The sequence below is a fragment of the Hermetia illucens genome, chromosome 4 (assembly GCF_905115235.1).
Source record: "Hermetia illucens chromosome 4, iHerIll2.2.curated.20191125, whole genome shotgun sequence".
Classification (NCBI taxonomy): domain Eukaryota; kingdom Metazoa; phylum Arthropoda; class Insecta; order Diptera; family Stratiomyidae; genus Hermetia; species Hermetia illucens.
Window position 1 is genome coordinate 127,501,254 of NC_051852.1, and position 24,812 is coordinate 127,526,065.

At 43.5% G+C, this 24,812-nt stretch overlaps 3 protein-coding genes across 4 annotated transcripts; all 3 read right to left on the reverse strand.

Moving 5' to 3' along the window:
• Positions 1-5,432: 5,432 nt before the first annotated feature.
• Positions 5,433-23,412, reverse strand: LOC119655009 (lysozyme 1-like). 2 transcript variants are annotated; one of them, XM_038060678.1, is made up of 2 exons: positions 23,357-23,412; positions 5,433-5,890 (listed from the first exon to the last, which is right to left on the reverse strand). In XM_038060678.1, exons 1-2 carry the CDS (start codon positions 23,360-23,362, stop codon positions 5,471-5,473), a joined length of 426 nt encoding a protein of 141 aa, XP_037916606.1. In that variant the 5' UTR covers positions 23,363-23,412; the 3' UTR covers positions 5,433-5,470. The 2 variants fall into 2 exon arrangements, with proteins under 2 accessions (XP_037916606.1, XP_037916607.1); XM_038060679.1 differs by lacking the exon at positions 23,357-23,412 and having other exon boundaries at positions 5,433-5,943.
• LOC119655010 (lysozyme 1-like) lies at positions 13,800-14,339 on the reverse strand. The gene has a single exon (XM_038060680.1). It carries the CDS (start codon positions 14,281-14,283, stop codon positions 13,858-13,860), a length of 426 nt encoding a protein of 141 aa, XP_037916608.1. The 5' UTR covers positions 14,284-14,339; the 3' UTR covers positions 13,800-13,857.
• Positions 22,878-23,362, reverse strand: LOC119655011 (lysozyme 1-like). The gene has a single exon (XM_038060681.1). It carries the CDS (start codon positions 23,360-23,362, stop codon positions 22,937-22,939), a length of 426 nt encoding a protein of 141 aa, XP_037916609.1. The 3' UTR covers positions 22,878-22,936.
• Positions 23,413-24,812: the final 1,400 nt, after the last annotated feature.

Here is a 24,812-nt window from a genome sequence, read left to right on the forward strand (position 1 = left end):
TTGTTTTGACATTAGTTGGGAGGAGGGGGCTTGAAGTTTTTCCCGTATTTAACGGGGCTGCCCCTATGAGTTACTTAGACCAAAAGACCTTCCATACCGATATTTTCTTAAATAAAATTAATAATAGTATATTGCTGTCGTACGGAAGGTCGTGGCGGCAGTGAGATTTGTATCGTGATTTGACGTCGGATACCAGTCGACTCAGTTGTGAATGAGTACCTGAGTCAAATCAGGGTAATAATCTCGGGCGAAATGCACGTGCACGCCCAGTTTAACACTCCTAGAAATTCTTCACACTCTCTCGGTAGGACTAGCGCTCTAATATTAATTCACCTCATACATTGAAAATTTTTATGATTGATCCCCATACTCATGCCCACAGGGTAGAATTTCAGTTATATAATATTTGGGGATATTTTGGTATAATTTAGGGTTCAGAATATCATGAAAGTCCTACCTTAATGTCATCTAGAATTAGATGGATGATTTAGATGAGGATGCAATCGGCCGTGGTTCCTGCCTCTCGTTTGCCGTTAACTTCGAGCCTAAGTGAAAGTAGCAGATATGCAGGTACAGAAGAGGCTGCAAAACACCATTCCATTCTAAAATTGCTTCAGAAAGCAGCTTTGCCCCGGATGAGCGTATTGATCTATACGGAGGAATGAGCAATATCCGCATATTTCGGTGACGGCCATTTCACCCAGGAAAAGTAGAACTTCACCAGATGTTATACGTTTGAGAACTGACGTCCCTTCCACCTCTTCAGCTGCTCGCCATCATAGATGAATAAGCTCTACACTTCGGCATCGCAAATCTTGCGACCCCTTGCGGATTCTTGTATGATGCAGTTAGTGATGCTGAAATTATATTTATACCTGAGATTTGCCATGATATTGGAATTCAACCACAAGACGATACATCCTCCTCGCAATAATAGTCTTAACTTTCTTAAAGCTAGGAGGTCAAGCAGTGGAGTCTAGTTCAGCATTGCCTACTGCGAAGACCGCAACCAACAAAATCACCCCCTTACTGTCACACTGTCGAAAATGTTTTCAAAGCAAATACTCACCACTCAACCAGGTCTTATACTGGTAGACTGCACGACGGAGAATACGGCGGGCTGGCTGAGCACTACAGTCTTTAAACTGTCAGGAAGGAAGGGAACGGATGATGTACCAGGATCTACCTTCCCTAATCGGTGGCGATAGAGACGGGGAAGCATCTTCGCCTTCTCATCACCCAAAACATTGATCTTCAAACGGAGAGTTTTTATAAGCAACGTGGAGGGCCAAGGTAAACTCTATATGATCGGGACAGACGACCGGCCTTTGGAGGCAATTAAACGTCGTAACTGCCTCATCAATTACAGATTTGGTATCATATCGGTGCATTTGCGCAGGTAGAAACCAAAGAAGTATACTTCGGAGGGCATGTCAGGAGGAAAGCCCGAACGAATCGCGGAGGCCATAAAGGGCAGGACCCACAGAAGAGGAAAAGCTGCACGACCTTCACCTACGCCTTCGAGTGCTCAAATTGGACAGCAAAAAGCAAGGAATGGCCATTAGAACGATGATAACCTGACATTGGAGAGGAGTTCCAAGCGCTAACGAAACCGATTTCCCGCACTAAAACCTCATGTAACATGCAAACCTCCACCATGCAAAAGTTGCATCTGCAGTAATTGCAAGGGCAACTTGTAAGGATATCATTGGAATAGTGCTGGTTGAAAGGCCCTGAGTGTACAGATTCGTAGTCTGCAAGGAGGAAGCATGCAGATATTTTGGGATTCATTTTGTGAAAAACCAAGAGATTGCATCATTCTCAAAAGAAACTTAAATTACTTTCAGAGTTTTTAACTGGACACTTCTTGACTATCCACGTCTCACTGGAAGCCGGGGTAAGAAGTCGAGAGGCGCTTGTGGCGGGAGGATACTTTCCAGATTTCACCGAAAGTAATCGTTAAACTAACGAAATTCTGTGTGAGGAAGGCATTATTCCTTCTCCTCGGCTACGATGGCTACGTCCGCCATGGGGTCTGAAGAAACAGCAACATTAATCGAAGAGGTGATCAACTTTTAGAATTAATCCTCCGTAAAAAGTTAGAAATACATAATGCAGGGAACACACCAACATTTGTGATTAGCGCCAGGCAAAAGGTACCAGGCTCTGACGAGCGGCTTGGCAAATAATTGGAGGATGCCAGATGAGCCTTCTATGTTGAATCACAGAATAATCAAATTCGACATTGAGGGCAACTCGGAAGTAGATAGAATAACAAGGAACTGCAGAAGACTGAGACTTCTACGGAAGACACCTAAGTGACAGTTTGGCTCATCTACAGTGCAGCGGTGACAAGAGGGGCGAAATGAGCTAGAAACAGTTGTGGAATCCCTCAACAAAGTCGTCGTTGACGTATATGAGCTGCCCTCATGGAGGATGTGGTGAAACAGAAGCCTAGCCAAAATCAAAGTGGGAGTGCGAAAAATATTCAACCTTCACAGCTTCTGGGAATCCTGTGAACTGATAGAACAAACCACAGAAGCATCCAGGCTATATAAAACTATAGCCAATGGCAAGGCAATATCTTCTCAGACCTCACCTCCCGAAGTCCGACCCCACGGCGGAAGGCAATAGCTTTCTGTCTGATAGGTCCCTAACAGGAAAAAAATTAGGATGCTAGGGATGTAGACGGACACTGTCTGTGGATTTTGTGAAGAGAGTGATGAAACCTCCACACATGTTCTGAGAAAAGCGCATCACTTAACTAATTCCAAATGCCAGGTTGAAACACTTGGAAGGTTTAAACAACTTACTATAATTTATAGAAATACTATACCTAGTAAAGGGGACCAATAGTTCTTTTAGGACGCTGAGCAACAACCTTTCGATGGATGTGCTAATGACGAGACGGTGAGCCACAAACCTCTCATGTCATTATGTTCCTCAAGATGATGCGTTCCCATGATATGGTGGTCGCTTCAAATAACCACACACCTCTCAGGTCATTATGGTCCCCAAGATGGTGCCTTCCCATCATATATTCAAGTGCGATGTTATCCCTGGGCACATTAACACTCAGATCACCCTTTACGATGGCAATATCAGAAAGGTATCCTTTTGACTGCTTTGAGTTGTTCATTGAGAATTTCCTTCTCTTCTGTGTAAAAATTATCCATTGGTGCGTAGTACTACATTATTGGCAGGAATTCCGTAGTAAGTATTCTGTCGGAAAGCGGTTTTCACGTAATGAGGGTCCGCCTTAGGATGATTATCATACAATAGGAGAGGGCGAATTACTTCTCAAAGTCCTTCTAAATTGTCCCACTTAACTCTGGAACATGGAAGTTGGAGCAAGAGAACATTTTGAGGAGCCTCCGCATCGTCGTCGAAAAGTGGTCGCACATTTCATAATGGAATCTTAAATCATTCACCAATGTGAAAATATCATTGCTCAAAAATCGGCCATCCTTCGAGACGTGTTAGCTTAGCACTTACGAAGCATAAATAGTATAGATTCAAAGTGTGCAGATTGCTAGCCTACAAAACTTTTTACCCTTTAGTAACGCTTTTGAGACAAACCGCAAATATTTTAAGTGAATTCTCATTCTACAACTCACAGAGGGAATCCCGTCATTAGCGAGGTATTTGATTCCCGACCCAACAAAAAATATTATTAGTCCGAATTTCCGCCAAGTGCACCCTGGGATCTCTAGGTGAGACATGGTCATTCAGACCACTCGTATAGTGACTCTTTCAACCTCTTCGCTCAGATAGGCATGGGATCATTTAGGGCAGAGTTATTTTAAATATGCACTCTTTAGTCCTTTGGCCAACTTCCAAAGTGCTGCCCGAAACCCTTTATTTGGACCCAGATGGATATATGGGGAAAAAAATTATGCTCTCTTTTTTCGCGTGGAGCGGAGGCATGCAGTTACCATGTGCCCTATAAAGAAGCCTCACTGTATGACTATATTGCATCTAAAATGTTGACAAACATCTAAAGCCATAGTTGACATATCAAATAAGCTTATTATCAACACAATCAACAACAATTTACATACATATTTTTAGCATCACTTTAGGTTTTGAGAGGTTAAGTTCTGGTGGTTTAACGTGGGTTCCTGTAGTATAAACTTAACCCTACAGTCTTAAGAAGACCATGAATTGATTTTGTGACTACAATGAGAACGCCGCTGAGACAAGCACAACGGTACCACTCCTTAATGAGTGCATGGTTCAGCTTTTATGCTAATGGATGCAAGATCTACCTAAATCTCCACCGAAATATGAAGTACAGCACCCGAGTTGAAACTCAACTTCTCGTTTGAGGCTCGAAGGTTTTTCGCCCGCTTGCACGTAACCACAATCCACATGAAATTCTCATTAGAGGGCCAAGCGCTACAACCGAGCTAACAGTACATGAACCAGGAATTGTCTTGAGACACGTAAATTCAGAAAGCTATCCCGATTCCCTTGGTACCAGTGTACAACTGGTAAGATTTCGTGATCGATGCTACATCAGATGAGTCCCTAGTGCAGGCTTGGGTCTGATCGCTCTAATTAAGTCTTAGAGTATTTGCCTACTGCATCACGGTCAGGAAGTCAAAGGGAGTACAGCCGACAATGTTGCTGCCCCATCTTTCTCGTCGCCACCTCAGAGCACTAGGTTCCGAGAGGTGTAGGAGAATCATTAGCCCGCGGGATCAACTCTGCAATAAAAAATATAACAGGATCTAAATTCGGGGTGAAGAAAGAAAGCTTCCGCATTGCGACTATAGCTTTCAGCTTCTCTTCGTTCTAGGACCATTATCCGACTCTATAACAAGTCAGATCTACCTATCGAGAATAGTCTCACAACTCAAACATTTATCAATAAATAAATATAAATCAAAAGCTCCACAAGTGAAACTGACAGCTTTTCAAAAAAAATTTTAATTGAAGTTCATATATAGGCAGTTTCTGAATATTTAGCATACACATCCAGTTGCCACAGAATAATAATAGATCTCAAATGGATACTACAGGGACTTGTAAATTCTACTCATTACAGAAAAGGTTAGTTACATATTTACAACCTGGCGCAATAAAAAGGGTGAATTGCGATCTTAATTCCTTAGTCTGAAGTGAGCTTGGCTAGGGAAGTAGACAGCTTGACATCCCGATTTTGATAACATTGGGGCCTCTATACATCAACCTCCCTAACCTCCCTCCTAAAGTGAAGTTTCTCGAATAAAATAGATTGACGATATGATCTGCCCCCAGCTGTTATTTCAAAGCTTTTTTAGTTGATTCTCTCTTAATTTGGTTGCCCCGGCGGGAAAAATAGGCAAATACAATAACTTAAAAAGGATTATTCTTCAATAATCTGCTGAAATTCTGAAAAAAATAAATTTTATTTTTGATAAATTTGAGACTGATTAAAAATCGAAAAGTTCTTGCAAAGCTTCTATAATTTTATTTGAACATTCACTTAAAAGCATTCCTTAACACTTGGTTTGGATTTTTGGCAGTTGTTCAACCATCCGTACCAGGCCTTGAATCCTTGTTGGGCCTTGATCTTCTTGGCGCACTTGATAGCGTTGGTGATATCATCAGAGAGAAGAGCAGAGCAGGCAATGTTACATTCGTTGTAGGAGCTGATGTTTCCCTTGCACCAGTATTTGTTGTTGATTTGGAAAAGACCATAGTCACGGGTTCCGTTGGAGTTGAGGGCTCCTACAGCGTTGGTCCTGAATCCAGATTCGTGTTGGACAAGGCAGACCCAATCGGGAAGTTCAGACTTTGGGATGCCATGAGCGTAGAGGGTCTTGGCAAGACTGCACTTGGTGAAGGTCTTACCCCAGGCAGGAGCAGCGACGCAGAGGAGGGCGAAAGCCAAAACAGCGAATACTTTCATGGTGAATGTCTTGTGATGCGACTCAAAAAGACTGATGACTTTAGGGTGAATAGGGACGCTTTTATATCGTATTTTCTTGATGTTATCTCTAAGTATTTTCCTCTCCTATCTCTCTAATATAGTGCCGAACTGTAGACTAATTAAAAGATAGTAGGCAATCAAATGTGATTATCTGATAGTTAGAGCATGAGATTAGGGGAATTTTCCGAAAAAAAATATAACAATTGAATAATACGCAAATTTTTCATTTCAACGTATGTTTTCTATAGACCAAAGAACAGAAAAAAATAGGTAACCTTCAGTGGGTACATTTAAAGAAGTCCTAGTTGTTATGAATGAGTTCTTCTGACCAGTTCCATCAAGTCCAACTTTTGTTTAGTTTGCTTATCAGCAATTCGCTTTTATTCATATACGGTTATCTTTTCAAGTAAAAAATATCTTTACAGTTTTTCTATTTTAGTGTACATATATATAGTTACAAAAAGCCCACGGACCCTCTTTCCGCCCAACCGGACCGAGCGGCGACCAACCTAAGGGCTGAAGGCAACATCCAAAGGCCCGCCCCACAGCGATGATGCGTCTCAATGCAAAGTGTGTGCGACATGGGAAAATGTATTACTACATCCCGATTGTCAAGCAATGACGCGTTGGTTCTACACTACACTACAGAGACATGGATCTTAAATCGAAGATAGTACGGATCAAGACTGACAGATTGTTACCAGACCTCTTCGAACTATAGTACAGGTTGCAAGGATAACCGCTTTTTGCATCTCCATGTATAGTCAGTGGTCAAAGGGTAGTATAGGTCCCAGGGCGAAAAGTGAATAGATACCCACGATGGAGCATAAAACCTGGGAAATGCCTGCTGAACCAACACCAAAAGCGCTACTACCAAACCCTATCTCCACCTCCACGTGGTGACCGCTGGGAGCTCTTTCATAACGAAAAGCTGCAGACGGGGAAAGATGAAGTCGAGTCTCCCGCGCCTAAAAACGGGACAAATTGTACCAACTGGTCCTCCAGTTTGGGGGTTGGAACACGAAAGGAGCCTCGGGCAGGATGGATCTTACAACGACGAACCCGGCAAGAACAACGGATTAACGATTTGCGCATTTTCTCATAGAATGTGCGCTCCTTGTACAGAGATAAAGCTGATGAGCAGCTAGCCGATACCCTGTCCCAATATAGGGCTGATATAACAGCGTTACAAGAGATGCGATGGACAGGGATCGGTTTCCTGGAGAAGAGCCACTACACACATATATTATAGCGGTCATCCAGTAAATCATGTGCTCGGAGTAGATTTCTTAATAATAATAATCGTTGGCGCAACAATCCATGTTGGATCAGGGCCTTGAAGTGTGTTAGAGCACTTCATTCAAGACCGTAACGGTACACTACTCATTCACAGCTGTGTCGACTGGTATCCGACGTCAAATCACGATACAAATTCCACTGCCACCAGTGAGATTTGAACCGCAACCTTCCGTATGTTAGTCAGGCAAAAAATGAAACCTGCTGTTATCGGCTTTGAAAACATAAGCGAACGGCTATGCACTCTGCGCTTGCGAGGCAAATTTAGAAATATAAGCCTCATTAACGTTCACGCCCCTACAGAGGAGACTGCATAGTCGGAGAAGGATACCTTCTACGAGGCAGTAGAACGAACCCTCGAAGCCTGTCCCAGATATGATATTAAAATCATACTTGGGTATTTTAACAGCCAAATAGGGAAGGAGCCCGTATTCAGGCGATACGTTGGCTCCCATAGCTTACACGAAAAAACAAATGATAAAGGACTGCGGATTATTCAATTAGCAGGGGCACACGAAACGGTTGTTGGAAGCACCCGGTTTGCGCGGAAAGCGGTCCACAAACATACGTGCGCCTCTCCAGACGGGACCACTTTCAACCAAATTGATCACGTGTTGATCGAATGCGCCACCTCTCAGCCTTCATGAATGTCAGAACATATAGGGGGGCCAATATAGACTCGGATCACTATCTCGTTGACATGGTGCTCCGAGCTCGAATAACAACACCACCCAGAATCCCCTCTGACAATCTGGTGAGAGTTAACACTGAAGCCATCCACAACACAATCCTCCGCGACACCTATAAGAGGGAAATGGATGCCGCAATAACCGCAGTCAACAGAGGACCTGGAGATGAAGCATCAACAAATGATCTTCACAACCACCTGAAGAACGTTATCATGGGTACGGCCACAAACATACTTGGCCCCAGCCGCAAAAGGAGTCGGAACGGCTGGTTTGACGATGAATGTAAACTAGCAACGGAACGGAAGAATGCCGCATACCGAGTAATGTTGCATTCTCAAAGAACGCGGGCACGCGCAGAGGCATCACAAACTCCGTCGAGCGGAGAAGCGACTTCACAGACGGAAAAAGGAAGCCTGGGAGAACTGACAAGCCTGTGAACTAGAAAAATACGGGGAGCAACCGCACCAGGCGCGCAAGTTTTATCAACAAGTCAGCAGGATGAAGCCTTATACACCCCGATGCTCATCCTGCCGAGACAAAGAGGGAAATCTGATTTCCGACAGAATGGGCATATTGGAGCGATGGGTTGAGTACTTTGATGAGCTACTGAACAACCAGAACATCGGCGAGTTGGAGGTCCCGCCAACTGAAGACAACGCACAAATACTACCACCACCAAGTATAGAAGAAACAGTCCGTGCAATTCATCGGCTAAAAAATCATAAGTCGCCAGGAGCCGATGGAATTACAGCTGAATTAGTTAAATATGGAGGCGGCCAGTTACACCAAGTGGTTCATCAACTTGTGCTCAAGGTATGGAACAGCGAATCAATGCCTGACGATTGGCAACGAGGCATTATCTGTCTCATACATAAAAAGGGAGATATCACACAATGCAGCAATTATAGAGGTATCACGTTGCTGAGTACTATCTATAAGATATTCTCCGCTATCTTGCTAGGCCGGAAAGCCCCATACGCCCAGAACATCATTGGCCCATACCAAAGAGTCTTCACTCCAGGCAAATCAGCAACAGATCAGATTTTCTCTCTGCGGCAAGCGATGGAAAAACTGTTGGAATATGGAGAATAGTTGCACCATCTATTCATCGACTTTAAAGCCGCCTATGATAGCATAGCCAGGGTAAAACTGTACACCCCCATGAGGGAATTCGGTATCCTGACGAAATTAATAAGACTGACTAGGCTGACCCTGCCCAATGTGCGAGGCCAGATAAAAGCAGCAGGATCACTCTCAAGACCATTCGACATCAACAACGGTCTACGACAACTACGACAACTACGACAACTACGATGATGAAGAACTCTTGACCGCGTTCGGGAGAAGAATCCTCTGAAGAATTTTTGGCCCCCTACATGAGGATGGACAATTCCGTAGCCTACATAACGAGGAAATCTATGAGCGATACCATGACCGCCCGGTTGTGGATAAAATCCGGCTGAATAGATTACGGTGGGTGGGTCACTTAATCCGTATGGATGAGGATGATCCAGCCCGGAAAGTCTATAAAGGCAATATCTATGGTAGAAAAAGAAGACAAGGCAGACCCTGCCTGAGATGGAGCGCTGGCGTAGACTAGGACGGATATCGAATTGGTGGACCTCGGCGCAAAACCGAGATGTCTGGAGTTCCTTATTAAGGCAGGCCTAGACCGGATACCGGTTGTTGCCCCGTTGATGATGATAATGTATAGTCCAGTCCTAAGATCGAGCGTTTTCAGCGCTTTATGTAAGTTCTGCGGGACTAATCCCGTCGCTGAAATTACTACTGGGACTACTTCGATCTTTTGTAGTCTCCAAGTCTGCTTCCTATCGTCTGCCAAGGTGCCGTAGTTCCGGATTTTTTCGTGCTGTTTTTCAACAGTGTTCCGGTCCAACGGTACGGCTACATCGATTATAAAGCACGCTCGTTCTTCCTTCAAAAGCAGAGCTAGATCGGGTCTGTTATGATTAACACTGTGGTCGGTGGCAATAGTGTGATCCCACAGTAGTTTGACCCGATCATGTTCCAAGATTCTCTGCGGAGTATACTTATAGTAAGGATGGTAGGTTGCCACTAAGTGTTAAGTTCAACGCGAAGTTTTGCTGGAAAATCTTGTAGATGGAGTTGTAACGATTGGTGTAGTCGGTGCTGCTCAACATCCCGCACGCAGATGTTATGTGCTGGATGGTCTCCTCTTCGCAGTTGCATAACTTACAACTAGAATTGGTGATTGAGGAGTCGTGAAGGATGTACCGTTTGTAATTTTTTGTTGGGAGCGAAGCATCCTGAATTGAAGTTAGGAATGCTTCAGTCTTATAGAAAACTACACCATTAGTCAACCATTTGCTGGTGGCTTCGATTTTAATGCCTGGCAACAACAAATTTTTAAAATGACCTCCGTGAACGGGTTTCTCTTTCCACATGCTTCCGTCACATCAATATGTCAGGTCTGCTTTGCGCCTCTTCGACAGTGTGTCCAGCAACAAACGCCGCGATATCGTCTGCATATCCAACCAGGCGCGATTCTTCTGGCATGTCGAATTTAAATAGACTATCATAGGTAGCGTTCCAGAGATCCGGCCTTAGGATGGATCCCTGTGCTACCCCCGAAGTGACCTCCATCCTCCTCTGACCCTCTAGCGTTTCATGGAGCAGGGAGCGGTTCCTCACATGGTCCCTCAATATCCGTAAGCGATAGTTTGGCACGTGGAAAGTCTAGTGTAGTAGAATGTCTTTCCATCTTACGGAATTAAAGACGTTTCTGACGTCAAGCGTTACGAGGAAATAAATCTTCGGCAGCGCGTATTGCTTCAGCGAGTTTACTTCTGATGAGCTTTTCGAGCACTTTTCTACCAGTGTCAAGCATACAAAGTGGACTATATAAAGATGGGAACTCGGGGTCGCCTTTTCCTTTGCTGATCAGTGCAAGCCTCGCACCTTCCAATGAGCAGGGAAAATGCCCTCTTTCAGGAATGCGGTGAGCAAAAGGTCTGGTCGGTGTTGGAATACCAGTTTTCGCTTTCTTGTTTGTCTTAGAGAGGACTGCCTGTTCCAACTCATTTATAGTGGAAAGTGGTCAGTCCTCGGCGCTCTACGAGCCGATGTGGTCATGCCGTACAGGGTGTGTGGGGAATAGTGCCCGTATAATGCGGTCCATCAATATGAAAAGGGTTTCCGCGGAGCCTCGATTTTTCGGGTGACCAGTTTGTAACCGAGTCCCCACGAGTCCCCATTCACGTCGTCGATCAGATCCTGTCAGCGGCGAGCTTTGTTCCTGTTTATTGCGCTGCGGAGTCTCCCTTTGGGTGATTTTTACTTCGTCATTATGGAACATGCCTCCTCCCGGTCGCGCTTAGATGTTGTGCTAAACAGCGGAGCCTGTGACACTCCTTCCGAAGCTCTACAATTTCCACCATCCACCAATACATAGAAGGTTTGACACGTCTCGATACCTTCCTGGGCATGGAAGCTCCGCAGGGCGTCGTTATGAGACTCATAACTGAATTTACGATAGTGGCAGCTGCAGTGCCACCACCCCCAGGAGTACCCTTCAGCGCGGCCCCACCTGTTCCAAGAGTTTTAACAAACCAACCGCAACGTTCCATGCACAGAAAGAGCACAGGGTGGCGCACACGGAGAGTTTGTATCCACCACTTCGAAGGCAATCTATTGATGGTAGCTTGCTGGCAAGTCTTCTAGAACTTGCCACCCGTCCACCAGCGACACCAGTGACTTGTGAATGCTTCCCTCGCAACCTGGGCGCCGAACGTTGGGATGGATCCGGTGTTTAGAACTACCAGTCCCGTTCTCGCCGCAATTTCCAAAATTCGTTTCCCTCCGGAGTCTGAGTGAGGCACGTCTCATTCAAGTGCATCAAGCCTGAGTCGACTACCGCATTTACTGTCAGTTCCCCGACAGGTAGCAGACGTGTGCCCATAATCCAAATATCTGTAGCATTTGGTTGGGGTGGCCCAGATTCGTACCTTACACACTACCCAACCAATTCTGATTTTCCCGCTGTTTAGAATCTTCGTCGCCTATTGCTCGGAAACTTGTCTATGAGACAGTCAAGGTCTCAGATTTTCAGAGAACACGTGGGTTTCAGGCTGGAAACCAAAGCTTTCTCTCCGAGACGCCCCTTAACTGCTTCACAACGTAACTTTATTTGTTGTCCTCAGGCCTAGTTCGATTAGGACTGCACCGCCCTTCGCTTTTCGAATGGAAGACACTTCTGCCCCACTATCTTCGGGTTTGATCTTGTAATGGATTTCACTGAGGACTTCCGCAAAAGTATTGCCTTTCGTCGGCTTAATAAGAAGAACTGGCGGTCTAGTCCTCCTTAGACTTCTCACCTTTTCTTTTGGTGTTCGCCTTAATTTTAAGCAGAGGTTCTTCTGATGACGCGGCGTATTGTTGTCTCTGGTTGCTCTTCGTCTTCTTCTTTTGAGCCCTGGAGAGTACCGCAATGAAGTCTCCTTCAGATTCCCCTTCCTCCTTTCGTTTTTTCCCCAATTCGCTTTGCAATGGGTTGCCTGAAATGCCGCGTTCGTAGAAAAAAACCTGTTACACTGGATCAGTTTCAGTATCGACAGAAGAATGTGTGATGCTGCAATGTGCTATTTTCAATTCATTCATTGTATTCTTTGGGTGTATATATCTTACCGCTCACCAGATAAAACACAACTGTCAAGGAAAGTGCGTTTTGTGATAGCCAATGAATTCATCGCAGCCTTTAGGGTTATTTCGATAAAGCCAGCAGTAAGCTAGCGCGGTACAATTTGTATATGCGGCAAGTAATAGCGAGTTTTCCTGAAATGACTGCGGATTGGAATATCAAATTGAAATTGCGGCAAATTTTATGCTCAGACAATATATTACGAAATGACTAGATAAAACTGACAATTCTGCCATTATCCGCAAAATCATGTCTACCCGTTACAAGTTTGTGATTAATTGAACAATGTTTTGAGGTGAACTGAGGAAACGTTGAAATCTACTTCTATCTAACTGCAATTTTTTGGATAATAATAATAATAATGGGAAAATATACAAAAACAGTCGTATCTTTCCTTTCACCGCGTCAAAAGAAAAATTTAAAATAGATTTCTTTGCTCTTCAGTTGTAGAAAACTCATCCTGAACTGAGCTGATCATTTATCCAAACAGCTGTTGGAAACATATAGTATGTTTCTACACCAGTCATTTCTGACATATCATCCACAGATTTTGATCACGCATGCGTCACTGAATCTCTTAGGTTCTCTAAATTGGAGCAATTAGAATACTTACCATTTGCCTCCTCCAATGTCCATCTAATTGACCATTGTCGCAGTAAAAGCACAGCAACAACAATAAGCGAATTGAAATATTTACTATAGAAAATTGAGAATTATGGATTTAAGGATATAACGTAAACGTGAAAAAATTATTTGAATTGACTTCAAAAAAAAAATTTGTTGATGTTAAATATCTTGGTTAATATTTCAAATGTGAAGTAGAAGAACTATGAATTTAGGTTAAAATAAATCAGTAAATGCTATGTTGTCGCGTATCACTTCCCAGAATGAAAAGGGCGACTCCATCGTAGTGTGTCAACAAAGTTGTTTAATTTCAAACGTGGCTGGCTTTCTTCCTAATTAATATAACTTTTGACCGGACATTTGACACTCTTTGACAGGTGGTGGTTTCCAATTCGTGATACTGAGGACATCAACTTATATCAAATAGGTTAAAGAGGAACTAGCGAAAGGTTGATATTGGATAGTCACGTACAGACAATATTTACCCAAAAATTCAATAAGGCGATCGATTTGAATAGGTCAATAAAATGGAGACAATTTTTAACGAATAAGTGGTCAGTTAAATAAATAATTTAGAAAATAATTAAGAAACAGGTCATTTTATAAATTAAACATTTTATTATATGAACAAATCAACCATATCAAACAAGAATTTAGAAGCATTCCTTGACACTGGGTTTGGATTTTTGGCAGTAGTTCAACCATCCGTACCAGGCCTTGAATCCTTGTTGGGCCTTGATTTTCTTGGCGCAGTTGAGGGCGTGGGTGATGTCATCAGAAAGAAGAGAAGTACAAGCGATGTGGCATTCGTTGGCGGATTTCACGTTTCCTTGGCACCAGTATTGGTTATTGATTTGGAAGAGACCATAGTCACGGGTTCCGTTTGAGTTGAGGGCTCCTACAGCGTTGGTCCTGAATCCAGATTCGTGTTGGACAAGGCAGACCCAATCGGGGAGTTCAGACTTTGGGATGCCATGGGCGTAGAGGGTCTTGGCAAGACTGCACTTGGTGAAGGTCTTACCCCAGGCAGGAGCAGCGACGCAGAGGAGGGCGAAAGCCAAAACAGCGAATACTTTCATGATGATTGTCTTCTTTCTGATTTCAGTGAAACTGACGCTTTTCAGTTCTGTAGTTTCTCCTTTTATACTAGTTGTGCTAATTTGCGTACAGGTTTTTCCCAATGATATCGACAAATCAAATATTTTTTGACATATTGATAAAGATAAGTGTCTTCTAGTGAATTCACTAATGATAATGCGATAGTCAATGAATACATTCATTCATAATTAAGTTAGATGACAGGCAACGAACAAAATTGGAATTTAGTGATAATCTATAGTCTGAAATGTCTCTCAAGTATATAGAGATATTAGTGTATTTTGCTTTTGTTCCATCTAATTTTGTATCAGATTCACTTTTATGTATTATTTTTCTGAAGCAGGATGTGTCGCAATCACCATTGTACCACAGTTCTTGCGGCAAACGAAAAGAATCTTAAATTTCGTGGGTGAAGGAATATAAAGATTAACTAGCTAAAGCTAAAAGGATCTTCCCATCAAAATCTAGGCTATTAGGTTTTCCTTTCGTTTAGAGCGTAATTAAATTTATGTCAATGAAATATGTCTTCAAATAAGAACTTACTGGCAATAATAGTGGTAATATCGGTCAGTGTTTATCATGGAATTCGCGTACAGAATTAGGCGTCGCAGTTGATGTTCCAAAGATCCTTTTTATCTACATTTCAGTATGGAGAGTGTCGTTCTTAGTGCCTTTACATATATTTTCATATGTAACAAAACATATATACATACTTTCAATTGGAATGGCAACTGGCATTGTGGGGCTGGATGAAAACTTGCATTACGTCACTTTCTCACTCATACTTTTCACCCCTGAGCCTTTTGCACCACCCTCCGCTTAAAGGGTTGGAGGAATGTGTTAATTCTAGACCCCCCTCCCCCCAATTTACATTTATCCCTGAACTTGAACGGGATATTCACCAAAAATATCCTTACTTCAGTGAAAATATAAAAGGCCGCTTATCTTGATACAACAACAACAAATGTTTCCACGCTTTCACAACATCAGTTCATGCTTGCTTTTTCTAGTTCTTTAAGTTTGGTGTTATTGAGGGGTCAATCTGTCTTCAAGTCAATCAACAAAATCGTCGAAGACCTGAAGTTCAGTGGGGAATGAAAGGTTTTGTCGATTTTTTTACGAAACAGAAGCTCGGTGCACGATAGTTCCATTTGAGTTTAAGAGGGTCATTCCATGTGAAGGCCATTTTAGTCGCCTTTTTTAGAATTTTTTGAGAAGAACTGGATAGAGGTACAATGTATGAATGAATTTTTCACCATATGTTTATTAATATCTTGAGCATGCGTGGTAATTTTTCCCTCCTGATAGCATAGTCCGTTATTCAAATATAGAGCAATTTATACACCCATCTCCAAAAAAAACGTTTTTTTTGCTGCCCCGCTAGAGGGCGCTGCGATCATCTTAAAGAAAAAATGTGAAAGGCATTCTAACGTGCGGACCTAACCACAGTTCGCAAACTAGGATTATTAAAAAATATTGAAAGCAAAATGTTTGGTGCCTTTTTAAACTTGTTTTTCTGAATTTTGGCGTTTTTTCGAGGCTTCTTTGGTGAATCAAAAACAAGTCGGGAAACCGGAAGCTGACGCTTCACGTATAAAAGGTTTTGTGTTTTCTTATGTGAGGAGCAATCGTTCAGTTCTGTCAGCGTCAGTGACCTGCCCCGAACTAAGCGATTGAAATACCTCGGGTCAATGCTATCAGCCAATGGAAAACTGCGTTATGAAATTGCTTCACGCATTAACACAATCTGAATGAAGTGGTGCTCCACAACTGGTGTTCTTTACGATGGTATGGTTACGTAATTCCCGCTAACGAGAATTCACTTACCAATATTGGTCTGAACATCGAAGTCAACGGTAAATGACCAAAAGGCCGGCAGAAACAACGGTTGCATGATAGACCGGACGCGGATTTAAACGCCTCGCGATTACATTCAGATCAGGCATTTGATAAAATAAAATGGCGAAACCGATCACGACGAGCCGGCCCCGCTTGTGAACGGCACAAAGGCTGAAGAAAAAGAAGAAAATATGAGGTGCGACGAGAGCATGGCAGCTTCGTGTCACATAGCTAAAAAATACCATTCATCTCTATTTTTTAGAAGCTATTTGAATAAATCATTTGATGGAAAGTCCTGTATTGATAATAGTCAACCTCATACGCGTCACACTCTGAGTTTAATATTATTTGCAAATGCGAAGAATTTAACTGACACCAGATATAAACAAGTCGGGAGACCGGAAGCTCGGCGCTTCAGGTATGAAAGGTTTTGTTTGCTCTTCTGTGAGTATATTTGAGTGCAGAACTATCCCATTTGTACGTAGCCCGTTATATATATGCACTTAGCATGTCAGACTACTCACTTTAGTGTGATATTGATATTTAGTTGCAGTAAATTTACACGCGCTGGTCACATACACGGGAAGAATAAAGATAGGAGAATACAACTTTGAGACCGTTGATATTTTCTCCTATCTAGGGTCGAAAATCACCAAATTTGGTGTCAATCGGTATGGCCGTTTCTGAAACAAGTGCGTGTGACAGACCGACAGACAGACAGACATTGAATCGATTTTAGTAAGGTTTTGTTTTGCAAACAAAATCTTAAAAACCACTTGGCCTATATATTTTACACTATATCTAGATACAATTCATGGGGAAAAAAATCAATTCCACGGATCCGACACACGGGATGACCCCCTTAAGTTATTAAGTATTCATTTCAATGTAATACGAACATTCAATATCGTAGGGTGCAATAATTTGTTGATAATAGTACGATTTCCACCAAACTTTTCAGTATGCGGCTCCATATTATAATCAACATCCGTCTTTTTCTTCAGTCTTTGTCCCGTTCACAAGCGGGGTCGACTCGTCATGATCGGTTCCGCCATTTAGCTCTATCGAAAGCCTGATCTGGGTGCAATGTCGAGGCTTTTAAATCCCCATCCAGCGTATCAAGCCACCGTTGTTTCGGCCGACCTTTTGGCCGCTTATCATCGACCCCAATGTTCAGAACAATCTAGGCAAGTGAATTCTCGTTAGCGCGAATTGCGTGACCATACCATCGAAGACCCCTCTCTCGCAATTTTTCCACGATCTGTGCAACCCCAAAACGATCGCGGATATCCTCACTTCAGATGTGATCAAAACGTGTCACGCCGCTAGTCCAACGCAACATCTTCGTCTCCATTACCGTAAGATGCCGTTCATTGTGTTTTATAGTCGGCCAATACTCAGAACTATAGAGAGCGACAGGACGGACGACATTGAGGTAAATTTTAGATTTGAGACGTTCGTTGATACGTCGACCACAAAGAACACTAGTTGTGGAACGCCACTTCATCCATGTTGCGTTAATGCGTGAAGCAATTTCATAACACAGTTCTCCATTGGTTGATAGCGTTGATCCGAGTATATTATAATCAACATTATTGCAACTATTTATGGTTTCCGGATGGGCTTAGAAAAGGTTTACAAAAAATTTGAGGAATATAGTAGTGTACTATTATTAACTTCATTTAAGCAGATATCGGGGTTGGGATTCTTTGGAATGGGTCCTTTTTCAGAATAAGTAGATTATTGGCTCTTTTTTAACCATCACGCTCCCCCCTCAACAACCTAAATCAAAACCAAAACCTACTTCAAAAAGTACTAATCGAGGCATGCATGGGGACACAATTTCAAGATATTCCATAAATTTCGTCTCAGTTGGTATAATAACTTTTAAAAAGGCTGACAGACAAACGGACCGCCAGACGGATAAACAGACAGTAGACCAATTTTAAAAAGGCTTCATTCTCAAAAAAAATTTTAAACAAAATCCCAGTATTTAGAATATAATTATTTTATTAATGAAAGTTTTCGTAGGATCATCATTCTTACTGCGTGGCGAAAGACGGATACATTCATGGCTTCCTGAAAACCCAAACTATTATAAATTTAAAAACAAGAAGGCCAAACATGGTAGGCAATTAAACCGTTTGCAGGCTACAATTTTTTTTCTTTTTGAGTAGGGTAGGTGAATGCGTTTACATACAGAGTGTTGGGCTCTCGCAACAATACGCTGTCGGACTATCAATTAAACACTTCCCTGTGATCAGAGAACTAGCCTGGAACCGTTTGACACATTACTTCGGGCTAGCCCTCTCGCTCTCCCGGCTTTGGGAGCCTTTAGGTCAGGAAATTCCTTTCACCAACGGGAGGGGAGGGAGGGGAGGAAGGGAGCTGTTAGTTTAAGGAACCCCTAGCCATTCGATCCCTCCGCCGGTCGAGATCAATCTTCTTCGCAATAAAAACAGCCCGAACATAATGCGCAATACGATTTCAGCTGCCAGTGCTCTTCAGCATCTCTTTCACAATGTTATCTGGAGAGAGCTCCCCTGTGTTTGCATAAAGCTGCTGACGGAAGCCGTCTTTTCGGGAATATCGAGTCTCAGTAGACTATTATAGGAAGCGTTCTAGAGGTCCGGTCCTAAGATGAATCCCTGTTCTAATCCCAATGTGATTTCCATCCTCCTTTGGCCCTCTAGCATCTCGTAGAGCAGGGAGCGGTCTTTCAGATAATCCTTCAATATCTGCAAGAGATAGCTTTGTACGTGAAATGAGTTTTCTAATCTGTCTAGCATATCTATCCATCTTACGGAATTGAAGGCATTTCTGACATAGAGCGTTATGAGGAGCACTATCCGTCGAGATCGGCGACTGTGTGTCTCCACTCGATGAACCGCATCTACCACCTCCATAATAGCATCCACTGTGGATCACCCTGTTCTGAACCCGAACTGCCTTGAGGATAAGTCCCCGGCAGTCTACTCCTGATGAGCTTCTCGAGCACTTTCCCGGCCGTGTCAAGCATGCATAGTGGTTGGTATGCAGACGGGAACTTGGGGTCTCCTTTACCCTTGCTGATCAGCGCGACTCTGACCACTTTCCAGCGACAAAGAAAAATGCCCTCCTTCAAGCAAGCGTTGAACGCCTCAAGCAACAATTCTGGCCGTTGGCGGAAGACCATCAGAACCTGGCGCTTTCTTTATTTTTCACAGTGAGAACCGTTTCTTCGAGCACTCTCATTGTGAAAAGGAGGTAATCCTCGACGCTTTCCGTGCTATTGACATTAACCCGTACAGAATGTCTGGGGAACAATGTGGAGTCTCGTTTTTGCGGATCTATACTGTGTTGTGCTAAACGGCGGAACTTATGACACTCCCTCCACAGGTCGACAATTTCTGCCGTCCACCAGTACATAGAATGCCCTGCCTCGGCATGGAAGCCTCACGCGCCGTCGTTATCAGGCTCATCACTGAATTTACGACGGTGTCAGCTGCGACATTACCACCCCCCCCCCCCCCCAGCACCCTCCAACGCGGTTCTGCTTGCTCCAAGAGCTTCAATGAACTTCCCGATGTTCACCCTCGCAACATTCCATAGGCAGGGGGAGCGTCGGGTTGGTGATCGCCAGCAAGTAGCGTCAATCGCTTCGAACGCAATGTACAGGTTATCACTTGCCGAGAAGTCCTCGCCACCCGTTCACAGATGAAGCCAGAGATTCCGACGCAAAAGTGATGTTAGGAATGCTTCCTTCACAGCCTGGGTGTCGAAACGTTGGCGTGAATCCGGTTCTCGCCACCATTTCCAGAATCCGTTTCCCTTTGGAGTCTGATTCAGGCATGCGCTGTTCAAGGGTCCTGGCATTAAAATCACCGCCTACTAAGATTCGTCGCTCCGTGTTCAAAACGACTTCCTCCAGGGCATCAAGTCGACACCGAAAGTCCGGCATCGTCTCGATCGGTGTCAGGTAAACGCTTAAAAACATTATCCCTAAACAGCGGATCCAGACAAACCCGTTCACCCGGCCTTCGGCAAGAACAGATGGCAGCGGTGCCCGATAAGTCGAGATGCCTTGTTTCGGTATTGCTCGCTAATCAACACTAGATCAGCATTTACTTCCGCAGCGAATTGTGCTAGCAACTGGTGAGCGACTGCATCTCCCGTGCATGTTAATTTGTAAAATGCGATCATGCCATTTGCACCCTAGCCCTTTTCAATTCCGCGCTGAAAATTGGACACCGTACCGAGCGTGTGCGACGCTCTCTCCAGACACCTGTAGCACTTGGTGGGGATTATCCGCATTCGCACCCTGCATACTACCTATCCAATTTTAATTCTCCCGCTACTCGCGTATTGCTCGGGGACTTCCACCACGGCGAGCTTTTGACCTCGAGCATTTACAGAGGTGATACCTATCCGATGTTGTTTCCCTCTGGACATTCGCACTTTATCGCCTCCTCCACTTCGACCATTTCTGTGCGGCAGCCAAGGTTCCGGAATTCTAGAGAGCACATGGGCTTTTGGCTGGCAACAAGAGCCTTCTCCCCCAATAGCCCCTTGACCGCTTCGCAAAACATACTCTTGCTAGTCGTCTTTGGGCCTAGTTCGACGAGAACTCCGCCACTCCTCGTTTTCCGTATGGAAGACACCTCTGCTCCGTTGTCATCGGGTTTCATCCAGTGGCGGATTTTACTAAGGACTTCCGCAAATGTGTTGCCTTGGACAAGTAACCAGCGCATCGAATGCAAGGAAGCGGGCCGCAATAGTCAGGAACGGGATGCAGCCCCTACCCCAGTTCTCTGAGGCCTGACCTACGCTAAGCTGATCTCGGAATTGACGGATAAATCAGCACTCGCTCGGGGCAACGCGGTCTACCAACACCGGTTCAATGCACACTACCCGAAGAGTCTGGCTCCTGATACACGTCACAACCACCTTGGCAGAGCTACGCTCACATCAGCCCATCGACGTCGACCGAGAGTTGTCGAAGATATATAGGGAGAATGTTTCATCATCAACGGCGCAACAACCGGTATCCGGTTTTGCGCCGAGGTCCATCAATTTGATATCGCTGAAATCTGTCTGGCGTCCTCACCTACGCCATCGCTCCATCTTAGGCAGGGTCTGCCTCGTCTTCTTTTTCTACCATAAATATTGCCCTTATAGACTTTCCGGGCTGGATTATCCTTATCCATACGGATTAACTGACCCGCCCACCGTAACCTATTCAGTTAGATTTTATCCACAACGCTCATAGATTTCGTCGTTATGTAGGCTACGGAATCGAGCGCCAGGTTAAAGAGGATATAGCAGAGGAAGAAAAGATGGGATATATAATCGCCAAAACGGACGCTGCAGCATCAGTAAGAAACATACAAGGCGGGTCATATGCTTAGTAAGAAAAGAACGTCAAGCAAGCTGTGTTTGGAAAGAGGTTGTGATTTAAAGAGTCAAAAGTTTAAGAGAAATTATTGTACATAACATGAAGCTCCGTGGGTGGACAAACCGACCCATCGACTGATACTTAACACAGTTGTGTTGCTCTTTAGCGTTGAGCTGTTCAAAATGGCATACATACAAGAATTTTGAAACAAGGCTAGAAAAGTGAAATAGGACGGTGATTTTCATCGACAATGGAAGCCTGTCTCTAGCTGACTACAGTCGAGATTCTGGTTAAAAATTATACAAAGAGGAAGAAAAATATATTGATTAGTTTTTAGCCAAATAAGGTTAGGAAGTCCATGAAGATTAAATACAACACTGGCGTCAAGGGAAGTACTCTGTATTACAGATGACACGGAATAGACTGACCCTAGCCTGGAGAGAGAAAAAGGAGGCCCTAGTATTGGCCAAATAATCCTTTCTACACTTTGGGCTTGGTCGCATATTAAAGGAGTAAGGACTAGATACCACTCGCCGGGATTCAATTCAAACCGTAGATATTGGTCTTTTGAAAGTTAAAAGTAGCAAATTTGTGTCCAATTTGAGAGGTAAAATGAACGATCTGGCCATCGAATTCAAGAGCACAAGGACGAGCATCACAAGTACATCAGGGGGAGCATCTGATGTGTGCGATAAGCAAGGTGCCAGTAGGTTAAAGAGGAGAAGGTCATTACCGATTTAAGCAAAGCTGAGTGGTTAGAGCACAAGGCTATCGTACGGAAGGTCACGATTCAAATCTTACTGGTGGCAGTGGAATTTGTATCGTGATTCGCCGCCGGATACCAGTCGACTGAGCTGTGAATGAGTACCTGAATCAAATCAGGGTAATAATCTCGGGCGAGCGCAATGCTGACCCCATTGTCTCCTATAGGATACTGTAATCCTGGAGTGTACTGTTACGGTCTTGAATGAAGTGCTCTAACACACTTCAAGGCCCTGATCCAATATGGATTGTTGTGCCAACGATTATTATTATTAAGATGTGGGGGAAAACAATAGTTCAGTCTTCCAATAAAATTAATTGAGGAATTTTCCCTACAGCAGAGACGATCTCGTGAAGACTGTGCAAATCATAAATGTATGTTATGAAGGCTTACTCCCTCCCCTTCGGATGTGTTTGGGACAAATCTTCAAATTAAATGAGTGATCGGGAGAACTGTCAAGAGAACTGTTAAATAGCCAATCGACCAGAATAGATTGGTAGTCTTAAGCTGGTGATTAGAGAACGAACTGGTGAAGCGGAAGTGATTGAGGAACAGGCAAAGTAGTGAATCATATACCTCAGAAAATAAATAAGAAACAATTTTTTTCACAATTTAAACATTTTATTGTATGAACACATCAACCATATCGAACAAAAATTTAGAAGCACTCGCTGACACTTGGTTTGGATTTTTGGCAATAGTTCAACCATCCGTACCAGGCCTTGAATCCTTGTTGGGCCTTGATTTTCTTGGCGCAGTTGAGGGCGTTGGTGATGTCATCAGAAAGAAGAGAAGTACAAGCAATGTGGCATTCGTTGTAAGATTTCACGTTTCCTTGGCACCAGTATTGGTTGTTGATTTGGAAGAGACCATAGTCACGGGTTCCGTTTGAGTTGAGGGCTCCTACGGCGTCGGTCCTGAATCCAGATTCGTGTTGGACAAGGCAAACCCAATCGGGAAGTTCAGACTTTGGGATGCCATGAGCGTAGAGGGTCTTGGCAAGACTGCACTTGGTGAAAGTCTTACCCCAGGCAGGAGCAGTGACGCAGAGGAGAGCGAAAGCCAAAACAGCGAATACTTTCATGATGATTGTCTTCTTTCTGATTTCAGTGAAACTGACGCTTTTCAGTTCTGTAGTTTCTCCTTTTATACCAGTTTTTCTAATTTGCGTACAGGTTTTTCCCAATGATATCGCTAAACCAAATAGTTTTTGACATATTTGATAGAGATAAGTATCTTGATAAGTGCGATAGTGATTGAGTACAAACATATGTGTATAATTAGGTTGGAAGACGGGCAACGAGTACAAGCCTTAATTGTGATAATCTATAGTCTGAGGCATTTCATGTCCATCGTTGTGTGAAGTATTTTGAATAATTGCCTACTTTCCTTCTGATTCCTCTAATTTTACAAAAGGCTCATTGATTCAAAATATTTCATAATTCTTCAAACAGAACTCTAGATATCTTCGTGAAAATCATAACAATAACTTTAACTAGCTAATTCTCAAAGGACCGTCTCCTAAAAACCTAAACTCTCAGAGTTGTCTCTTAGTTTTGATCTTGCTATAATTTAAATGTGTCAGTGAAATAAGCCGTTAAATAAGGGATTACTGGCAATAATGGTGTTGATATCAGTTTGTGTTCAAGTCGTAGACATGAGTCAATCCCTACCCGAGCCTATGTTGGCCTTTTGCTATCAAAGGAATTTGGAACTTAGCAAGTTTCTACACATTTCATCAGGGAATACTTTACATTAAGTTGTTGTTCATTTTCAATCGGAATCAGTCCGCATCCTTTTCCAGTTCTGAGCTTTGGTATTCCCTCACAAAAGAGAAGAGCGCTGACATGAAGGGAAACGTACCATCAAAAGTTACACCAAGATCTTGGATGGAGTTCCAGTAGAATAAGAGGTGCCTGCCAAGAGAGTAGAGAAACGAGAGTAGAAGGGAATTTTGGAGATTAGAACATCAAATGACATTTGGTAAGGTTTAATGACAACTCATTTGTAATGCACTAGCGTAACTGAGTGACAAAAAAAGAAAGTCTATGGGTTTCGGCCAGGGCAGAGGCAACTCATCAAGCGCGGAAGTAAGTCGCTCTCCCTTTGGGCCTGTCCAAAATCAAGTGAATGTGGGCTAAGTATCCCTCATATCCCAAATAGATAGAGTGACTAAGTTCTGTTGGGGAAGCTACATAGAAGAAGAGCTTGCGGTCATTGGCATAAAACAAGCACTGATAACTGAGCAGTGACGGAAGGTTGATTTGCAATAAAAATAGTGGCACACCCAGAATCTTTTTTTTCTTCAGCCTTTTTTCCGTTCACAAGCGGGGTCGGCTCGTCGTGATCGGTTTTGCCATTTGGCTCTGTCGAATGTCTGATCTAGGTGCAATTTCGAGGCCTCTAAATCCCCATCCAGCGTATCAAGCCATAGTTGCATCGGCATGCCTTTTGGTCGTTTACCATCGACTTCGATGTTCAAACCAATTTTGGCAAGTGAATTCTCGTTAGCACGAATTGCGTGACCATACCAT